At 54.3% G+C, this 15,504-nt stretch overlaps 1 protein-coding gene across 1 annotated transcript in view; it reads left to right on the plus strand.

Moving 5' to 3' along the window:
- PADI2 (peptidyl arginine deiminase 2) overlaps positions 1-15,504 on the plus strand; it is a 50,745-nt gene that overhangs the window by 18,610 nt on the left and 16,631 nt on the right. Inside the window, exons 4-6 of the mRNA XM_068967584.1 lie at positions 7,670-7,731; positions 12,919-13,036; positions 13,737-13,862. Of these exons, the coding sequence (XP_068823685.1) occupies positions 7,670-7,731; positions 12,919-13,036; positions 13,737-13,862 (306 nt within the window). The remainder of the gene's footprint in view (positions 1-7,669; positions 7,732-12,918; positions 13,037-13,736; positions 13,863-15,504) is intronic.

A 15,504-nucleotide genomic window follows, 5' to 3' on the forward strand; every position in this document is an offset into this window, starting at 1 on the left:
AGGTTCTGGGGCTGCACTCCTGGGCCTTCTGCAGTGGAGGCATTACTTGTCTTTTCAGTCTAGCCCCTATAATGATCAAGCCAGGGGGACATTTCAGTGAGTCCTTAGTTCAACACTGACAGAGTGGCAACAGGCCAGGGGAAGGTGAGCCGCCTGTTCCTGAGGCTCAGCCATGTCCTGAGGGCGTTGAAAATAACAGTGAAGTCTATCTGCTGAACAGCTGCTCTGTGTCCAGGACTTTGGCGCCGAGGTGGCGTTTACTGAGCACCGCCGGGCTCCAGCGCGAGGTGGCCTAGCTATCATGAGCTCAGTCTATTCTCACAGCTATTCCAAGAGGGCATGCTGTTATAGTCCCCATTTTACAGATGAGAAAACCAGGCTTAGCGTGGTCTACGGGACACCCGGCCGTTTCAATTATGCCATATTCTCCCAGGGGAGGGGCTCAGAAATCCCCCCACAAAACAACTAGTTCCCAAGCCAGACTTTCCTTCTCCAACCCTGTGCTTTTAGCCCCAATCAGGCTTGGTAGCATTGCTCTCCCACTTCTGAGCTGATTCCCAAATGGGCTTGACTGCCCGTCACCTGCCCCTCTTCCCGCATTGAGGGAGTGAGCGCCCGGCTGGTCCTCAGGACTACGTGGCGGGGAGGGAGCCTCGGGAGATGAAACCGAAGCTTCCAGCGCTGCAGCTGAGGGCTGGCACGTGAGCCTCACGGGTACATGGTGCCCCAGTGTCTCAGGTGACCGTCCCTACGAAACCCAACCCCACAGAGGCAAGGACACTTGAGGACATTAGCGGGATGGGCAGCGGCCCGAAGCCTGGCAGAGGAGGGAGCTGCCAGGGGGCTGACGATGCCACTGACGAGACTCCCACAAAACACAGTGGCCCCGGACGGGCGGCGCAGTGACACTGTGAGGAGGCTGGCGCGGGCCCAGGACGGGCGGCGCAGTGACGCTGTGAGGAGGCTGGCGCGGGCGCAGGACAGGCGGCGCAGTGACACTGTGAGGAGGCTAGCGCGGGCCCAGGACGGGCGGCGCAGTGACGATGTGAGGAGGCTGGCGCGGGCGCAGGACGGACGGCGCATTAACACTGAGGACGCAGGGTCAGGCCTAGGACGGATGGTGTAGTGACACTGTGAGGAGGCCGGCATGGGCCCCGGACGGGCAGCGCAGTGACACTGTGAGGAGGCCGGTGCGGGCCCAGGACAGGCGGCACATTAACACTGTGAGGAGGCCGGCGCGGGCCCGGGACACATGGTGTAGTAACTGTGAGGAGGCCGGCGTGGCTTCCCTGGTCCTTCAGGGACAGAGTCTGTCTGCCGATGCAGTTGACATGGGTTCAGTCCCTGGGTTGATGGGAAGATCTCCGGGAGGAGGAAATGGCAACCCACTCCAGTATGCTTGCCTGGGAAACCCACGGACAGAGGAGGCTGGCAGACTACAGTCCGTGGTGTCACAGAGTCGGACCTGACTTAGCGACTAAACAAGAACCACGAGGCAAGCGAGGGTGCCATAGGGCTGAGACTGGGCAGAAGATACCAAGTACGTGATGAATGACCAGGCTCGTCCTTCCGGGGTGCTGATGCTCTCACTGAAGAGATATTTCTTTAACTGCCACAAGTTCCAGATATTTAGGCTCCATGGGTCAGTAATAAAGGCCCCTCCTTTCCCCACCAAATTAGTAAACGGTTTTGAAGGTTGGCCAAAAAGAAAAAAAGACATTAATAAAGCAATTTACCATCAATTATCACCATCTTGTTAACATGTTAGCACCTAAAAAGTAGACAAGGCGTAATCTCAAACTACCGCACAATTGCACTCATCTCACACGCTAATAAAGTAATGCTCAAAAGTCTCCAAGCCAGGCTTCAGCAATACGTGAACCGGGAACTTCCAGATGTTCAAGCTTTTTAAAAAAGGCAGAGGAATCAGAGATCAAATTGCCAACATCTGCTGGATCATGGAAAAAGCAAGAGAATTCCAGAAAAACATCTATTTCTGTTTTATTGACTATGCCAAAGCCTTTGTGTGGATCACAATAAACTGTGGAAAATTCTGAAAGAGATGGGAATGCCAGACCACCTGACTTGCCTCTTGAGAAATCTGTATGCAGGTCAGGAAGCAACAGTTAGAACTGGACATGGAACAACAGACTGTTTCCAAATAGGAAAAGGAGTACGTCAAGGCTGTATATTGTCACCCTGCTTATTTAACTTATATGCAGAGTACATCATGAGAAACACTGGGCTGGAAGAAACACAAGCTGGAATCAAGATTTCCGGGAGAAATATCAATAACCTCAGATATGCAGATGACACCACCCTTATGGCAGAAAGTGAAGAGGAACTAAAAAGCCTCTTGATGAAAGTAAAGGAGGACAGTGAAAAAGTTGGCTTAAAGCTCAACATTCAGAAAATGAAGATCATGGCATCTGGTCCCATCACTTCATGGGAAATAGATGGGGAAACAGTAGAAACAGTGTCAGACTTTATTTTTCTGGGCTCCAAAATCACTGCAGATGGTGACTGCGGCCATGAAATTAAAAGATGCTAACTTCTTGGAAGGAAAATTATGACCAACCTAGATAGCATATTCAAAAGCAGAGACATTACTTTGTCAACAAAGGTCCGTCTAGTCAAGGCTATGGTTTTTCCAGTGGTCATGTATGGATGTGAGAGTTGGACTGTGAAGAAAGCTGAGCACCAAAGAATTGATGCTTTTGAACTGTGGTGTTGGAGAAGACTCTTGAGAGTCCCTCGGACTGCAAGGAGATTCAACCAGTCCATTCTGAAGGAGATCAGCCCTGGGTGTTCTTTGGAAGGACTGATGCTAAAGCTGAAACTCCAGTACTTTGGTCACCAGATGGGAAGAGCTGACTCATTGGAAAAGACCCTGATGCTGGGAGGGATTGAGGGCAGTAGGAGAAGGGGACGACAGAGGATGAGATGGCTGGATGGCATCACCGACTCGATGGACATGAGTTTGAGTAAACTCCGGAGTTGGTGACGGACAGGGAGGCCTGGCGTGCTGCTATTCATGGGGTCGCAAAGAGTTCAGACGCGACTGAACTGAACTGAATCTCAAAACAGAAGACAGTCATTCACATGCAGAAATAAAACTTAATGAAAAACTCACCCCCACTGAACTTATGTTTCACCAGGGAGCCTGGTAAAAACTAGGTTTCCCTTGAGACCCATCCACTGGTCTATCTGACCCATCCAGGTCGTCTTCCCTCAGAGATCTGCCCCAGGATCATTTGGGGGTGGCGGCTCAGAGACAAGAATGCTTTTAATGACCCAGGATGGTGGGACTGTCCCCCAGGGATGTATTAGTGTCCATCTCAGCCTACTTCTGTCCTGAGTCCACACTGGGTAGAAAGAACCTTGGCCTCAGAGTGAACAGAAATACAATAGGTATAAGTTCTGTCTCTCCCCTCTCCAGCCACATTATGACCACCATTCTGCTGAGCCTCGGTTTCCTCTTCTGCAGAATGGGTTTCCAGTGTACTTTTGCACAGTGCTTATAGGGGTTCAGTGGGATGGGGCGTCCCCAGGCCTGGCAGGGGCTAGGTGCTCAGGTAACGCTCTTTGCTTTTGTCCCTCCCTCTTGGGGCATGGGGCAGCCCATTTTCTCTCTGCCTGTGTGATGCTGAAGAACCTTATGGTGCCTCAGTCTTCCTCCTGGTATTGAGAACAAAATCATGATGCCCTTGGTCAAATCAGGCTGTGGTTCTCGGTCCCAGTCTCGCCAAAAACCTGTGATATGCCCTCTCCCTGTAGACCTCACTTTTTTTTTTGGGGGGGGGGGAGGGGGAACTGTGCCACTTGGCTTGTGGGGCTTTAGTTCCCCAACCAGGGATCAAACCCAGGCCCTTGGTCGTGAAAGCACAGAGTCCTATCACTGGCCCACCAGGGAGTCCCCTGGACCTCACTTTTTCGAGGCTATAAAGTGAGTTTCGAGCTCATTGATCCCGGAGATCCTCCGAGCCCCTGGGTAGGGCTGAGTCACAACGTCCTCGCTGTTAAGGGGATTCGAGGGGAAGATGGTGGAGAGAGGCATAGCTTCACCCTCTTTGCCGAGGTCCTGCCAAGGGAGGAGCACGTGGACGTGACCCTGGAGGATTTTTTGCATCAACCTAAGGCCCTCGTTCCTTGCACCCCCTCCCAGACCCAGGATAACCACCCTCGGTGACTGTCGGGGACAGTCCCCTCCCTGCCACACCCCAAGCTGCTCCGTCAGCCAAGAAGGCCTGGCGCCCCGCCACCGTCCAGGGGCTGGCGGCCGCCAAAGCGCTCGTGCGGAAGCTGAGGCCGGTGTCTTGATTCCCCGGGGCATGCTGCCTTGAGCCCAGTCCTGGTGACATTTCCACTTAATCTGCCCCACACCCTGGGTGCCACCTGACACCTTGGGGCTATTCTGGGGAGCTGAGACAGGATTTGGAACCTCCGGGAAATGTCTGGAGCCCAGAGGCCCTGAAACAGATGCCACCTCCCCCTCCTCAGGAAAGACAGAGGTGCTTCAGGAGGCAGAGCCCTGGGCGGGCCCGCAAGCCTGTTCCCATTCCCTCGGGAGCATCCCATTGGAATCCAGTTAAACTGGACCTTGAGGGAAGCTTTGAAAGGGAGAAGTCCTCGAGGAATGGCTTGTAACTTGGGGGAGTTTCCGAGGGAGGGCGGAGGGGTAAGGAGGCCGTTCCAAATGACCATGAAGTTTTGTCAAGAGTCACAAGAGAGAAGGTGTGAAGCACCGTGGGGTGTCAGGAGGTGGATGATAAGGGAGCTGATTATGTGATTTTATGGGAAGTCAGTGAAATTTGTCCCAGTTGAATAAACCGAAGAAAAAATAATAGGCATATTATTTGGTATTATAGAGCTTGCCCCAGGCGGTGAGGGGACAGGCTAAACAAAGAACCCCTGGGTTTTTTTAGAAGCTGTTTGGTACTCTTTTTTCTTTTTTTTTTTGGCACTTGTGCAAATATTACATTGATAACAAAAATTAACTGTAAGAAATTCATAATGGGGAGTTCCCTGGTGTTCTGGTGGTTAGGACTTGGTGCACAGCGCAGGTTCCGTCCCTGGTCAGGGAACTAAGAGCTTGCAAACCACGTGGTGCAGCCCAGAATAACAAAAACTCCATAACGGAGCACAGGGAAACACTCCTGATTTCTCTCCTGTGGCCGCTGCTCTCATGGACCACAGGAGCCGCGGTGCGGTGGCGCCTTGCAGCCTAGAGACCAAAGCCGCAGGGTCGCCAGGGTGGGGAGTTGGCCCCTCCTCTGGGAACGGCCTCTAGAGGAGGGAGTCCTGGGTCGTGGAAGGCGGGCTTCGGTTTTGGAAACAACCCAGGATGGAGGTCAGCCTGAGACTGTGGAGGAAACAGCCAAGGGCAGGGGTCTGGAGTCTGAGACCCGAGGGCGACCCCTGGCTCTGCACTGTATGGGCTCTTCATGGTCACTGCCCTGCTGGGTGCCTCGCTTCCTCCTATTTATGGCAGGATGGCTGGGAGGGTGGTGACTGAAGGGAAAACACCCATGGGAGGTGCTCTGTCCACAAAGAACTGTACACCCAGGAGAGAAAAGCAAAGAGTGATTCCTGGAGGGGGCTGGGTCTGCAGCAGGTCCCCTGGGAGAAGCTTCAGGAAGGCTACCTCCCCAAGCAGCAGCATTCCCTGGGAGTGTCCTGCTGGAACGTCCGTGGCTGTCTGGGAGCCAGTATCAATATTGGTCCTTCTGAGCTTTCCATCTCCAACAGTAGCTGGAGGGGCCGCCTTCTCCGCTTTCTCCCTAGAAGTCTTACCCCGAACCAGCCCCTCAGATCATCAGCCAGTGTGCCGACAAGTAACATCTCCGAGTCTGAGTTTGCTTGCTTATAAGGTGGAAACAGTAATATTTATCTCATAGGACTTCCCCTGGTTGCTCAGACGGTAAAGAATCCACCTGTCAATCCAGGTTTGATCTCTGGGTCAGGAAGATCCCCTGGAGAAGGGATAGGCTACCCACTCCAGTACTCTTGCCTGGAGAATCCCATGGACAGAGGAGGCTGTGGTGTACAGTCCATGGGGTCGCAGAGTTGGACACGAATGAACTAACCACACACACATGAGACTGGGGGCTCCTTGGGAGCAGGCACTGGGGGCCGACTGCCCACTCTGCTCCCCATGTGTGGGGCCTAGAGCCCAGTCGATTCTCAGTAGTGATTTGGTGTGTGGATGGCATCACTGGGAGTTTATATAATTATTTCCTACAGCACCTAACGTGGGGCTGCAGAAGCGGGGAGACTGCCTCCCTCTCCCAAGGACTCGGTGCCCTTAGAACCCCCTTCCTACCTCCTTCCAGACCTGGAAGAGCCGCCTTCAGGGTGAGGAGGGAATCGGGCTGTGGGCAAAGGGAGGCCCTCCATATAATCCCTGACCTAAGAGAGAGGAGGCACGCTGCCCCTCCAGGGAGACAGCTCGGCTGCCAGCGGGACCAACCAGAAACCCGGTTGTTCTCACCCAGCTCCGACCTCCATCCAAGTCGTGCTCCGCCTGAGGCCGAGCCCACGGGCTGTCCGCAACCTGGACCCAGCTCGCCTCACTCCGCGTGTCGCTCCCACCTCCTTCCCGACAATCCCCCTGCCTCACCCTCTTTGTCTCCAACTCAGGGGGCCTTGTTGCCCCCGGGGGACCTTTGGCAATATCTGGAGACCTTTTGGTTGTCTCAGCTGGGGGGATGTTACGGGCTTCCGGGGGGTAGAAGCCAGCGATGTGGCCAACACCCTGCAATGCACAGGGCAGACCCACAGCAGCAGCAGCAGCAGCAATCTGGCTCAAAGCGCCAGCAGTGCCCACCGTTGCGATTAGGGCAACTCATCTAATGGGAGAGCGCCTCACTTCTCAGGTCGAGTGACCGGGGCTCAGAGAAGCTGTCTAAGCTGCCCAGCACCACACAGCTTACAAGGTGGAACCACAGTTCAAGCTCAGTCCTGTCTGATGCTGAACTTTGAGCTCATTTCACTGCCCCACGTAGTCCCCACAGCCTACAAACAGAGAAGGTCCCTCCCCCAGAGGAGAGACAGCGAGGACCCCATCCTGGATCCTCTGTCTGGCGGCTTGGCCTCTTGGGCACAGTCAGATCAAGAGGAGCTGACGATCCAGTTTCCCATCCAAAGTAAAACCCTCAGTCCTTAGAGGTGGAGTCTAGACCCCCGGGAGTTCTGGAAGAGAAACCCACAAATGCACATGTGTACACCCACCAGGACAGGACAGGAAGGCAGGTAGGGAGTCCCGTGAAAGTTTCCAACATATGAGCTTTGATTCACACCAAACGCGGTGTATGCTTCAGATCTCCTCGTGTGACCCTTTGACCTTGTGCCCCGGGCACACGCCTTGACCTCTCTGAACTCCGAGATCTGGTGCGGCTCATCCCACCCCCCACCCAGAGCTGTAGAGGAGCAGCAAGGGGGTGGGAGACCCCAGACCCACCTGACAGCCCCTTCCTGAGTTTCGCGGTCTGCACGGTGTCCACTCGTGACTCCATCCAGCAGTGCGGTGTTGAGGCAGGGGGTTGGCTAAGGTGACCTCAGCACAGCTCTTCCCTCGGGTGAGCTGCACCCTAACCCCATAGGTCCCCCTCCTGCCCCCACCCCACCCTCTCTGGCCAGCCCAGCAGCTCACCCACATGTCTGTCCCCAGAGATCTCCCTGGATGTGGACGCAGACCGCGACGGCGTGGTGGAGAAGAACAACCCAAGAAAGGTACCTCACCCGCAGGGCAGGCGGCCCTGAATGGGGGGCTTCCGGGGCCAGAGCCCCAGGCTGGGGCCTGCAGGCAGCCACGGTCCTCCCAGCAAACTCCAACAGCTCGCACTTTACAGATGAGAAGACAAGTTCCCAGACACACACACCATTGACAGAGCCCAGCCGGGAGCAAGCTCCTTAGAGGAACAGCCACGGAGCTGGTCCCCAAGTCTCAGTGGCCCGTCCAGAGGGTGGGGACACCCAGTTCATGCAGCTGGTGTGAAGGAGGAACGTTCTGCCACAGAGCAAGTGCCGCCAAAGCATTTGCTCTTGTTGCTTGGCCTTTTGGGGGTCTTTTTGGCCATCAGGAGCAGAAGATTCCAGTAATCATTCCCAATTCCACGCGTGTCCTCGCTAATGATGCACGCACACCCTCTTCCCGGTTTTGTGTATCACTTATTTGTCCATTCGGGCTTCCCTGTGGCTCAGACGGTAAAGGATCCGCCTGCCGTGCGGGAGACCTGGGTTCGATCCCTGGGTTGGGAAGATCCCCTGGAGGAGAGCGTGCAACCCACTCCAGTATTCTTGCCTGGAGAATCCCATGGACAAAGGAGCCTGGCGGGCTACAGTCAAGGGGTCACAGAGTCGGACACGACTGAGCACATTCGTCCACTCCGTCATCTCCTCTCCTCGATCCTACATTCCTCGCTCCCATTCTGCTCCCCCACAAAGGACCACTCGAATGGTTTCAATGTGTCACTTTCCGTTCTTGTGATTCTTGCGAAACATGCGGTGTGGTTAGGGTGTGTGTATTTTTAACTTGTGCAGACGGCACTGTGTTCTCCACGTCGTTGTCCTCACCCCCGTTTTGCTTTGTTTTTAATCTATTTTTAATTGAAGGGTAATGGCTTTACAGTAAGGTGTTGGCTTCTGCCATACATCAGCACGAGTCAGCCACATGTATAGATATATCCCCTCCCTCTTGAACCTCCCTCCCACCCCATCCCACCTCTCCAGCCCTGGTGTGAGTTCCCTGAGTCATACAGCAAAGCCCCACTGGCTGTCTAGTTTATACATGGTAGTGTGACTCTCAACGCCATTTTTAAGTTCCGCTGGTTTCGCTCTGTGCACATCCTGGCTTCTATTTCCTATTTTCTGCTCTTCTAGCGCACTTAGATGTTTGCCATGGGCATACACTACTTTTATAATAACAACCTGTATGCTGGTTTAAATTATATGGAGATGAATACTTTGAAAAGTAAGTAAATACAGCGCAGTGAGAAGCCTGGGGCCTGGCAGCCAGCTCCAAACTCTCCACGCGCCTCTGGGGGTTCCTCGGGGCTGTAGGGGAGCCCGCTCCCCAAGGTTCCTGCTTGGGAGGGGAGTCTGCCCAGCCCTGCCTTCCTGAGGCCGAGTCAGCCCCACAGATTTGTGCTCAGTGTCTGCAGCCACACGACGGCAGGCCCCAGGGCAGCCCCTGAGGCGTCCTGCTTCCCCGAGGAGCTGGGGGCTCACCCAGCCCCTGTGGGCCTGGACTTGCCCTGACTTCCTTCATCTGGGCCAGAGCAGTTTAACATGTTCTTCATTCATCTCGTAAATATTTTTTACCTTTATTGAAGTATGGTTGACTTACAGTATTGTGTTAATTTCTGCTATACAGCAAAGTAACTCAGATCTACCTATATATTCTTTTTCATGTTCTTTTCCATTACAGCTTATCACAGGATATGAACACAGCTCCCTGTGCTAAACAGTAGGCCCTTGTTGTTTAGCCGTCCTGTATATACCAGTTTACGTTTGCAAATCCCAGACTCCCGGTCCTTCCCTCCCCACCACCTGGGCAACCACAAGTCGCTCTCTGTATCTGGGAGTCTGTTCGTGTTTTGTAGATGTGTTCATTTGTGTCGTAGTTTAGATTCCACATGTAAATGGTGTCACTGGTATCTGTCTTTCTGTTTCTGACTTACTTCCCTTCGTATGACACTTTCTAAGTCATCCATGTTACTGCCATTCTTTTTGGTGGCTGAGCCATATTCCGTCGCGCGCACGCTCCGCAGCCACATTCCGTCGCGTGCACGCTCCGCACCCACATTCCGGCGCGCACGCTCCGCGCCCTCTCCATTCGTCGCTGATGGACACGGAGGTTGGTTCCGTGTCTTGGCGACTGTGACTAGTGCTGCTGTGAACATGGTGGAGCGTATATCTTTTCATATTATGGTTTTGTCTGGGAATGTCTCCAAGTACGGGATTGCTGGATCATGCGGCGACTCTATTTCTAGTTATTTGAGGAACCTCCGCACTTTTCTCCACAGTGGAGAAAAGTTTACATTCCCACCAACAGTTCCCTTTCATCCACACCCTCTCCTGCGTTTATTATTTGCAGACTTTTTAATGATGGCCATTCTAACCAGTGTGAGGTACCTCGTTGTTGTTTTGGTTCGTCCCATAAATATTTTTTCAGCATCTCTCATGTTTCAGGACTGGGTCAGGCCTGGGGGACGCCGGAGCAGGAGAGACAGCAGCCCCTGCCGTCGGGCGCCTGCAGTCCAGGGGCGATGCAGGGCACGGTGAAGGAAGGGTGACTCTGGCAGCGGTTTCAGCACAGTTGTCCTGAGTCCGCCCCAGAAGGAATGCTTACAGTGTCGTAAGTGTGAACCCAGGGAAAGCTGCCTTGGTCTGGAATATCAGAGAGGCTTCCAGGAGGAAGGAGGGGTTATGCTCTGGGACCGGAAGGAGGGGTGCGCTTGGCCAGGTGAAGCGAGACAGGGCCGCTTTCCAGGCAGAGGGGGCAGCGCGCGAAGGCCCGAGCTTGGAGTCTTCTGGGAGCCGGGAGGCGGCCGGCGAGGGGGAGGCAGACGGAAAGAGAGGCCGAGGTGGGCAGGTGTCACGGGGCCCCTCAGCCCGCGGTGAGGGCCGGGAGCCTCATCCCGAGTCAACAGGGGGCCCCTGACAAGGCGTGAAGCAGGGAAGCAACGCGATCCGGTTGGAGTTTGTCCTAATACCGCTCTGGCTGCAGTCTTGAAAAGGGATCACCTTACAGGTCCCTCTTGGAGCACTCAGAGCAAGTTTGAAAATGGCCGGGTATCCGTTCACCCAAGAGCCCTGAGTCCCGCTGGGTGCCTCTTTTTCCCTCCAGTGCTGTTGAGGTATAATTGACGTATGTCAGCGTGTATGTTTAAGGTATGCAGCAGAATGGCTTTAGTTATTTGTTTAGGCTGCGTCGAGTCTTAGTGGCAGCACTCGGGATCTCCGTTACACCATGTGGGATCTTTCGTTACAGCGCGTGGACTCTCCAGCTGCGGTGCGCGGGCTCAGTAGTTGCAGCGCGTGCCTTCAGTTGCTCTGTGACACACAGCCTAGTGATTGGACTCACATACATCATGAAAGGGTCACCACACTCAGTTCAGTGTAAATCCATCCTCTCATGTAGATACAGAATTGCTGCTGCTCCGTCACTCAGCCCTGCCCGACTCTTTGCGACCCCATGCACTGCAGCACGCCAGGCCTCCCTGTCCTTCACCAACTCCTGGAGTTTCCTCAAACGCATGTCCATTGTGTGGATGATGCCATCCAACCAGCTCATCCTCTGTCGCCCCCTTCTCCTCCTGCCCTCAGTCTTTGGAAATAGAAAACAAGAAAGTTTTCCTTCTGAGGAAAAACACTTAAGATTTACTCTCTTCACAGCTTTCATTTATAATATATAGCAGTATTTGTCTCTGACTTATTTCACTTAGGTTCATCCACGTTGTTGCAAGTGGCAAGACTTCATTTTTTTTGTAGCTGAGTACTATTCCACTGAGTGTGTACTGCGTTGTCATCATCCGTTCATTATTGATGGGCACTTAAATTCCTTCCGTGTCTGGGCTGTTGCAGATAACAGTGCAAACAGAGGAACACATGTATCTCTTCTAATTTGTGTTTTTATTTTCTTCTGATAAAGACCCAAGAGTGGAATTTCTCGATCATGTGGAAGTTCTATTTTTAATTCTTTGGAGGAATCGCCATACTTTCTCCTGTAGTAGCTGCACCGGTTTATATTCCTGCCAACGGTGCACGGGGAACGGTGCACAGTCCCCTTTATTCCACAGCCTCGCCAGGGTTACTGTTCGTTGTCTTTTTTTGTGATAGCCGTTCTGACAGATGTGAGGCATTTCATTGTGGTCTTGATTTGTATTTCCCGGATGATTAGAGATGTTGAGCGTCTTTTCACGTATCTGTCCCCCTTTGTATGTCTTCTTTGGAAAGAATGTCTACTCAGCTTCGCTGTCCATTTTTAAAATCAGGTTGTTTTTTGACCTTGAGTTGTATGAGTTCTTTGTGTATGTTGGGTATTAACCCCTGATCGGATATATCTGTTGCAAATACCTTTTCGAATTCAGCAAGCAGCGCTCTTATTTTGCTGACAGTTTCCTTCGTTGAGCACAAGCTTTTTAGTTTGATGCGACCCTGTTCGTTTGTTTCTGCTTGTGTTGCACTTGCCTGAGGCGATAGATCCAAAACCACTGCTACTAAGACTGATGTCAAAGAGCACCCGGCTTGTGTTTTCTTCTAGAAGTTTAAGCCTTTGTTCTACATTTATTGGTGTGTGTGGTATTTGTAAGAAAGAAGCCCAGTTTGGTTCTTTTGCACGTAGCTGTCCAGGTTTGCCCGACACGATCTGTTGAGGAAGCTGTCATTTCCCCTGTGCAGTCTTGCCTCCCTTGCTGTGGACGGGTGGCCCGTGTAAGTGTGACCTCATTTCCGGCCCTCTGCTCTGCTCCGGTCGTCTGTGTGTCTGTCTTTGTGCGCTCGCTGTGCTGGTTTGATCACTGGAGCTTCGTGGTGTGGTCTGCAGTCAGGCCTTGTGTTGCCGTCCCTCTACCTGAGAGCCTGTCATAAAATGTCTGCCTGTCCATTTCTCTGGACCCTGCCTCCCCCACCCGACTCCAGGCACACCAGATGGGAGGCTCATACTGCCGAGTCAGCCTTCTGTGTCTGTCTCTCTGCCGCTGTCCGTCCCCACCCTGGACCTGCCTTTGGTGCTAACCCCGGCTCTCTCCAGGCACAGACGTAGGACTCATGCTTGCCAGGTCACAGCTGCCCCCGTGGCTGCTCTTGAATCTCACCCTGGGCCGTCTCCCCAGTGTCCTGCGGGGTCTGCATTGAGGTTGGGAACATCTGCAGACGTAGAGACCACAGCGTTGCCCTCTCTCCTCGCCGACGCAGGCATCCTGGACCTGGGGCCCTGAGGGCCAGGGCGCCATCCTGCTGGTAAACTGTGACCGAGACACACCCTGGTTGCCCCAGGAGGACTGCAGTGATGAGAAGGTCTACAGCAAAGAAGGTATGTGGGGTCTGCACTCGGGGCTGCGAGGAGGGGCAGGGAGGGGCAGGGGGACATTCACGCCAAGTCTTGGGCAAAGCGGGAGGCCAGTGTGACCTTGGCTCTCCTGAGGATTGGACTCAGGTATCCACTCTTGCTAAGAACAGATGGCGAAACTATCATTACTGTTCGGTTGGATTGGAACCACGCTTTTTACGAAGCTGCACATATGTTAAAAAACGGAGCAGAAGGATGTTCCAAAAGTGTTACGGGAGGTCATCTGTGGTATTGGAGATAGCAGCTACTTTTTACACTTCACTACAGTTTCCATAATATATACGTTTGGGGTTTGCTTTGTCCTACTTACGAAAGTAACAGGCCAACATTCCAGCCACAGTTCTCCTTTGTTTTTCTTTTTGAATTGAGATATGATTGACATAAGCAGTATGTAAGTTTAAGGCACACAGCATAGTGATTTGATTCCCATACATCATGAAGTGAGTATCACAAAAAGTTTAGTAAACATCCATCATCTCATATAGGTACTCAATTAAAGAAATAGAAAAAAAATTCTTGAGAGGAGCCCTCTGAGGATTGACTCTCTTACCGATCTTCATGTGAGACACGCAGCCGTGTTGCTCCCTCCCGAGTGCCGTCATCCGGTCCCCTGCGCCCCAGAGCGGCCCTCTCAGTCCCAACCGCCTCTCGCCTCCGCCCCCAGACCTGAAGGACATGTCCCAGATGATCCTGCGGACCAGAGGCCCCGAGCACCTCCCCGCCGGCTACGAGACCGTCCTCTACATCTCCATGTCGGACTCGGACAAAGTGGGCGTGTTCTGCGTGGAGAGTGAGTGTCCCCAGCCCGCCCTCCAGCAGCTGCTGCCCCTCGGGGAGCAGGCTTCACCCTCTAAGGCTCCCCAGGGCCCCCTTAGTCGTCACGGGGGCAGGTGGCTTGAGCGGTCCAGGACTGGCCTCTTGGTAATGGGCCAACCATCATCCAGGGTCACCGCAGCCCTGTGAAGTCAGGGCCCCAAGGGCGCGACCTCTCTGCCCTCAAGGAGTCAGCGGTGACAGTCACAGGGCTGGAGGCGCACAGCGTGAGCCTGGGCAGGAAGGGCTTTGTGAATCATCCTTCACAGACTCACGTCACCTTCGTGACGCCTGAGGCAGGTACCCACCCTCTCCCCGGCCAGGTGTTTCTCAAACTTTCTGAAAATGAAAAACTGCCCCTATTTTTTTTGGCGAGCCAGGTCTTCATTGCAGCATGGGGGATCGTTAGTTGTGGCACGTGGGCTCGTGGGCTCACGTGGGCTCACGTGGGCTCATGTGGCCTCTGGTTCCCTGACCAGGGATCAATCCCGGGCCCCTGCAGTGGGAGCGTGGAGTCTCAGCCACTGGACCCGCCGCCCCGACTTTGAAAGAGCCCCTGATGATGCTGTGCGCACCCTCGAGGAGTAGACCCCTGCTCCTCTTGCCAAGGACAGGGCGTCCAGGCCCCCCTGTGCGGAAAACATGCTTCTGCGAGGGGCTAGTGCCCGCAGCTGCCCGCTCTGTCTCATGCCTTCTGTGGTTGGCTGTTGAGCCCCTCCGTGGGATCCCTGGGTCAGCACCCTGCCCTCAGGGAGGGGACAGTCTGTGAGGGAGACGTCACAGGGAGCTTGACGAGGCAAGGACACCGAGCTAGTAGTAGGGGACAGCAGGTAGAGGCGGGAGCCACCGGCCCTGAGGGTCGGGGGGCGTCTCCAAGCAGGCGACGTCTGCGTCGAGACCCAAACGAGCCATGAGAAGTGCTGAGTGCTCAGTCGTGTCTAGCTCTCTGCAACCCCGTGGACTGCAGCCCACCAGGCTCCTCCGTCCATGGGGATTTCCCAGGCAACAATACTGGAGAGGTTTACCATGCCCTCCTCCAGGGGATCTTCCCAACCCAGGGATCGAGCCCAGGTCTCCCGACAGTGAGAAAGAGTCAGCCATCCCTGAGCCGAGGGAGGAGTGTTACAAGCAGCGGGAACCGGTCTGGAGCGCTGGGGGAGCAGACAGCAGGCCGCAGCAAGGGTTGTGCTGGAGTCAAGGTCATCGGACTGGGCAGGGGCCAGGGCAGAGAGAGGGCTTGGATTGACTCTAAGTGCAGCCGAAAGCCATTAGAGGCTTTTAAGCAAGCTACTGTCAGGCTCTGATTTATGCGTTAAAAAGCTCTCTCAGCAAAATAGTCCGTGATTTGCCATGGTGTGGGGTGGAGCTGCCCTTCGTGCCTGTCTCTCTGGGATCCTGGGGTCTCCTAGCTCTGGAACCCACCTCACGGAACAGGCCCACTCAGAACCGGGGCAGGTCCCGGTGACCCTGAGCCCTCACCTCCGGGAGGGGTTCCACCAGGACTGCAGTGGACAGCTGCCACCTGAAGCCCGTCCTCCTGCTGATCCACCCCGGGATCGGGCAGTGACTGCTGCGGGCTGGAAGGTCCCAGTCAGGCCGGCTCCACTGCCCCAGGGGGC

This window comes from Capricornis sumatraensis, chromosome 3 (genome assembly GCF_032405125.1).
Source record: "Capricornis sumatraensis isolate serow.1 chromosome 3, serow.2, whole genome shotgun sequence".
NCBI lineage: Eukaryota > Metazoa > Chordata > Mammalia > Artiodactyla > Bovidae > Capricornis > Capricornis sumatraensis.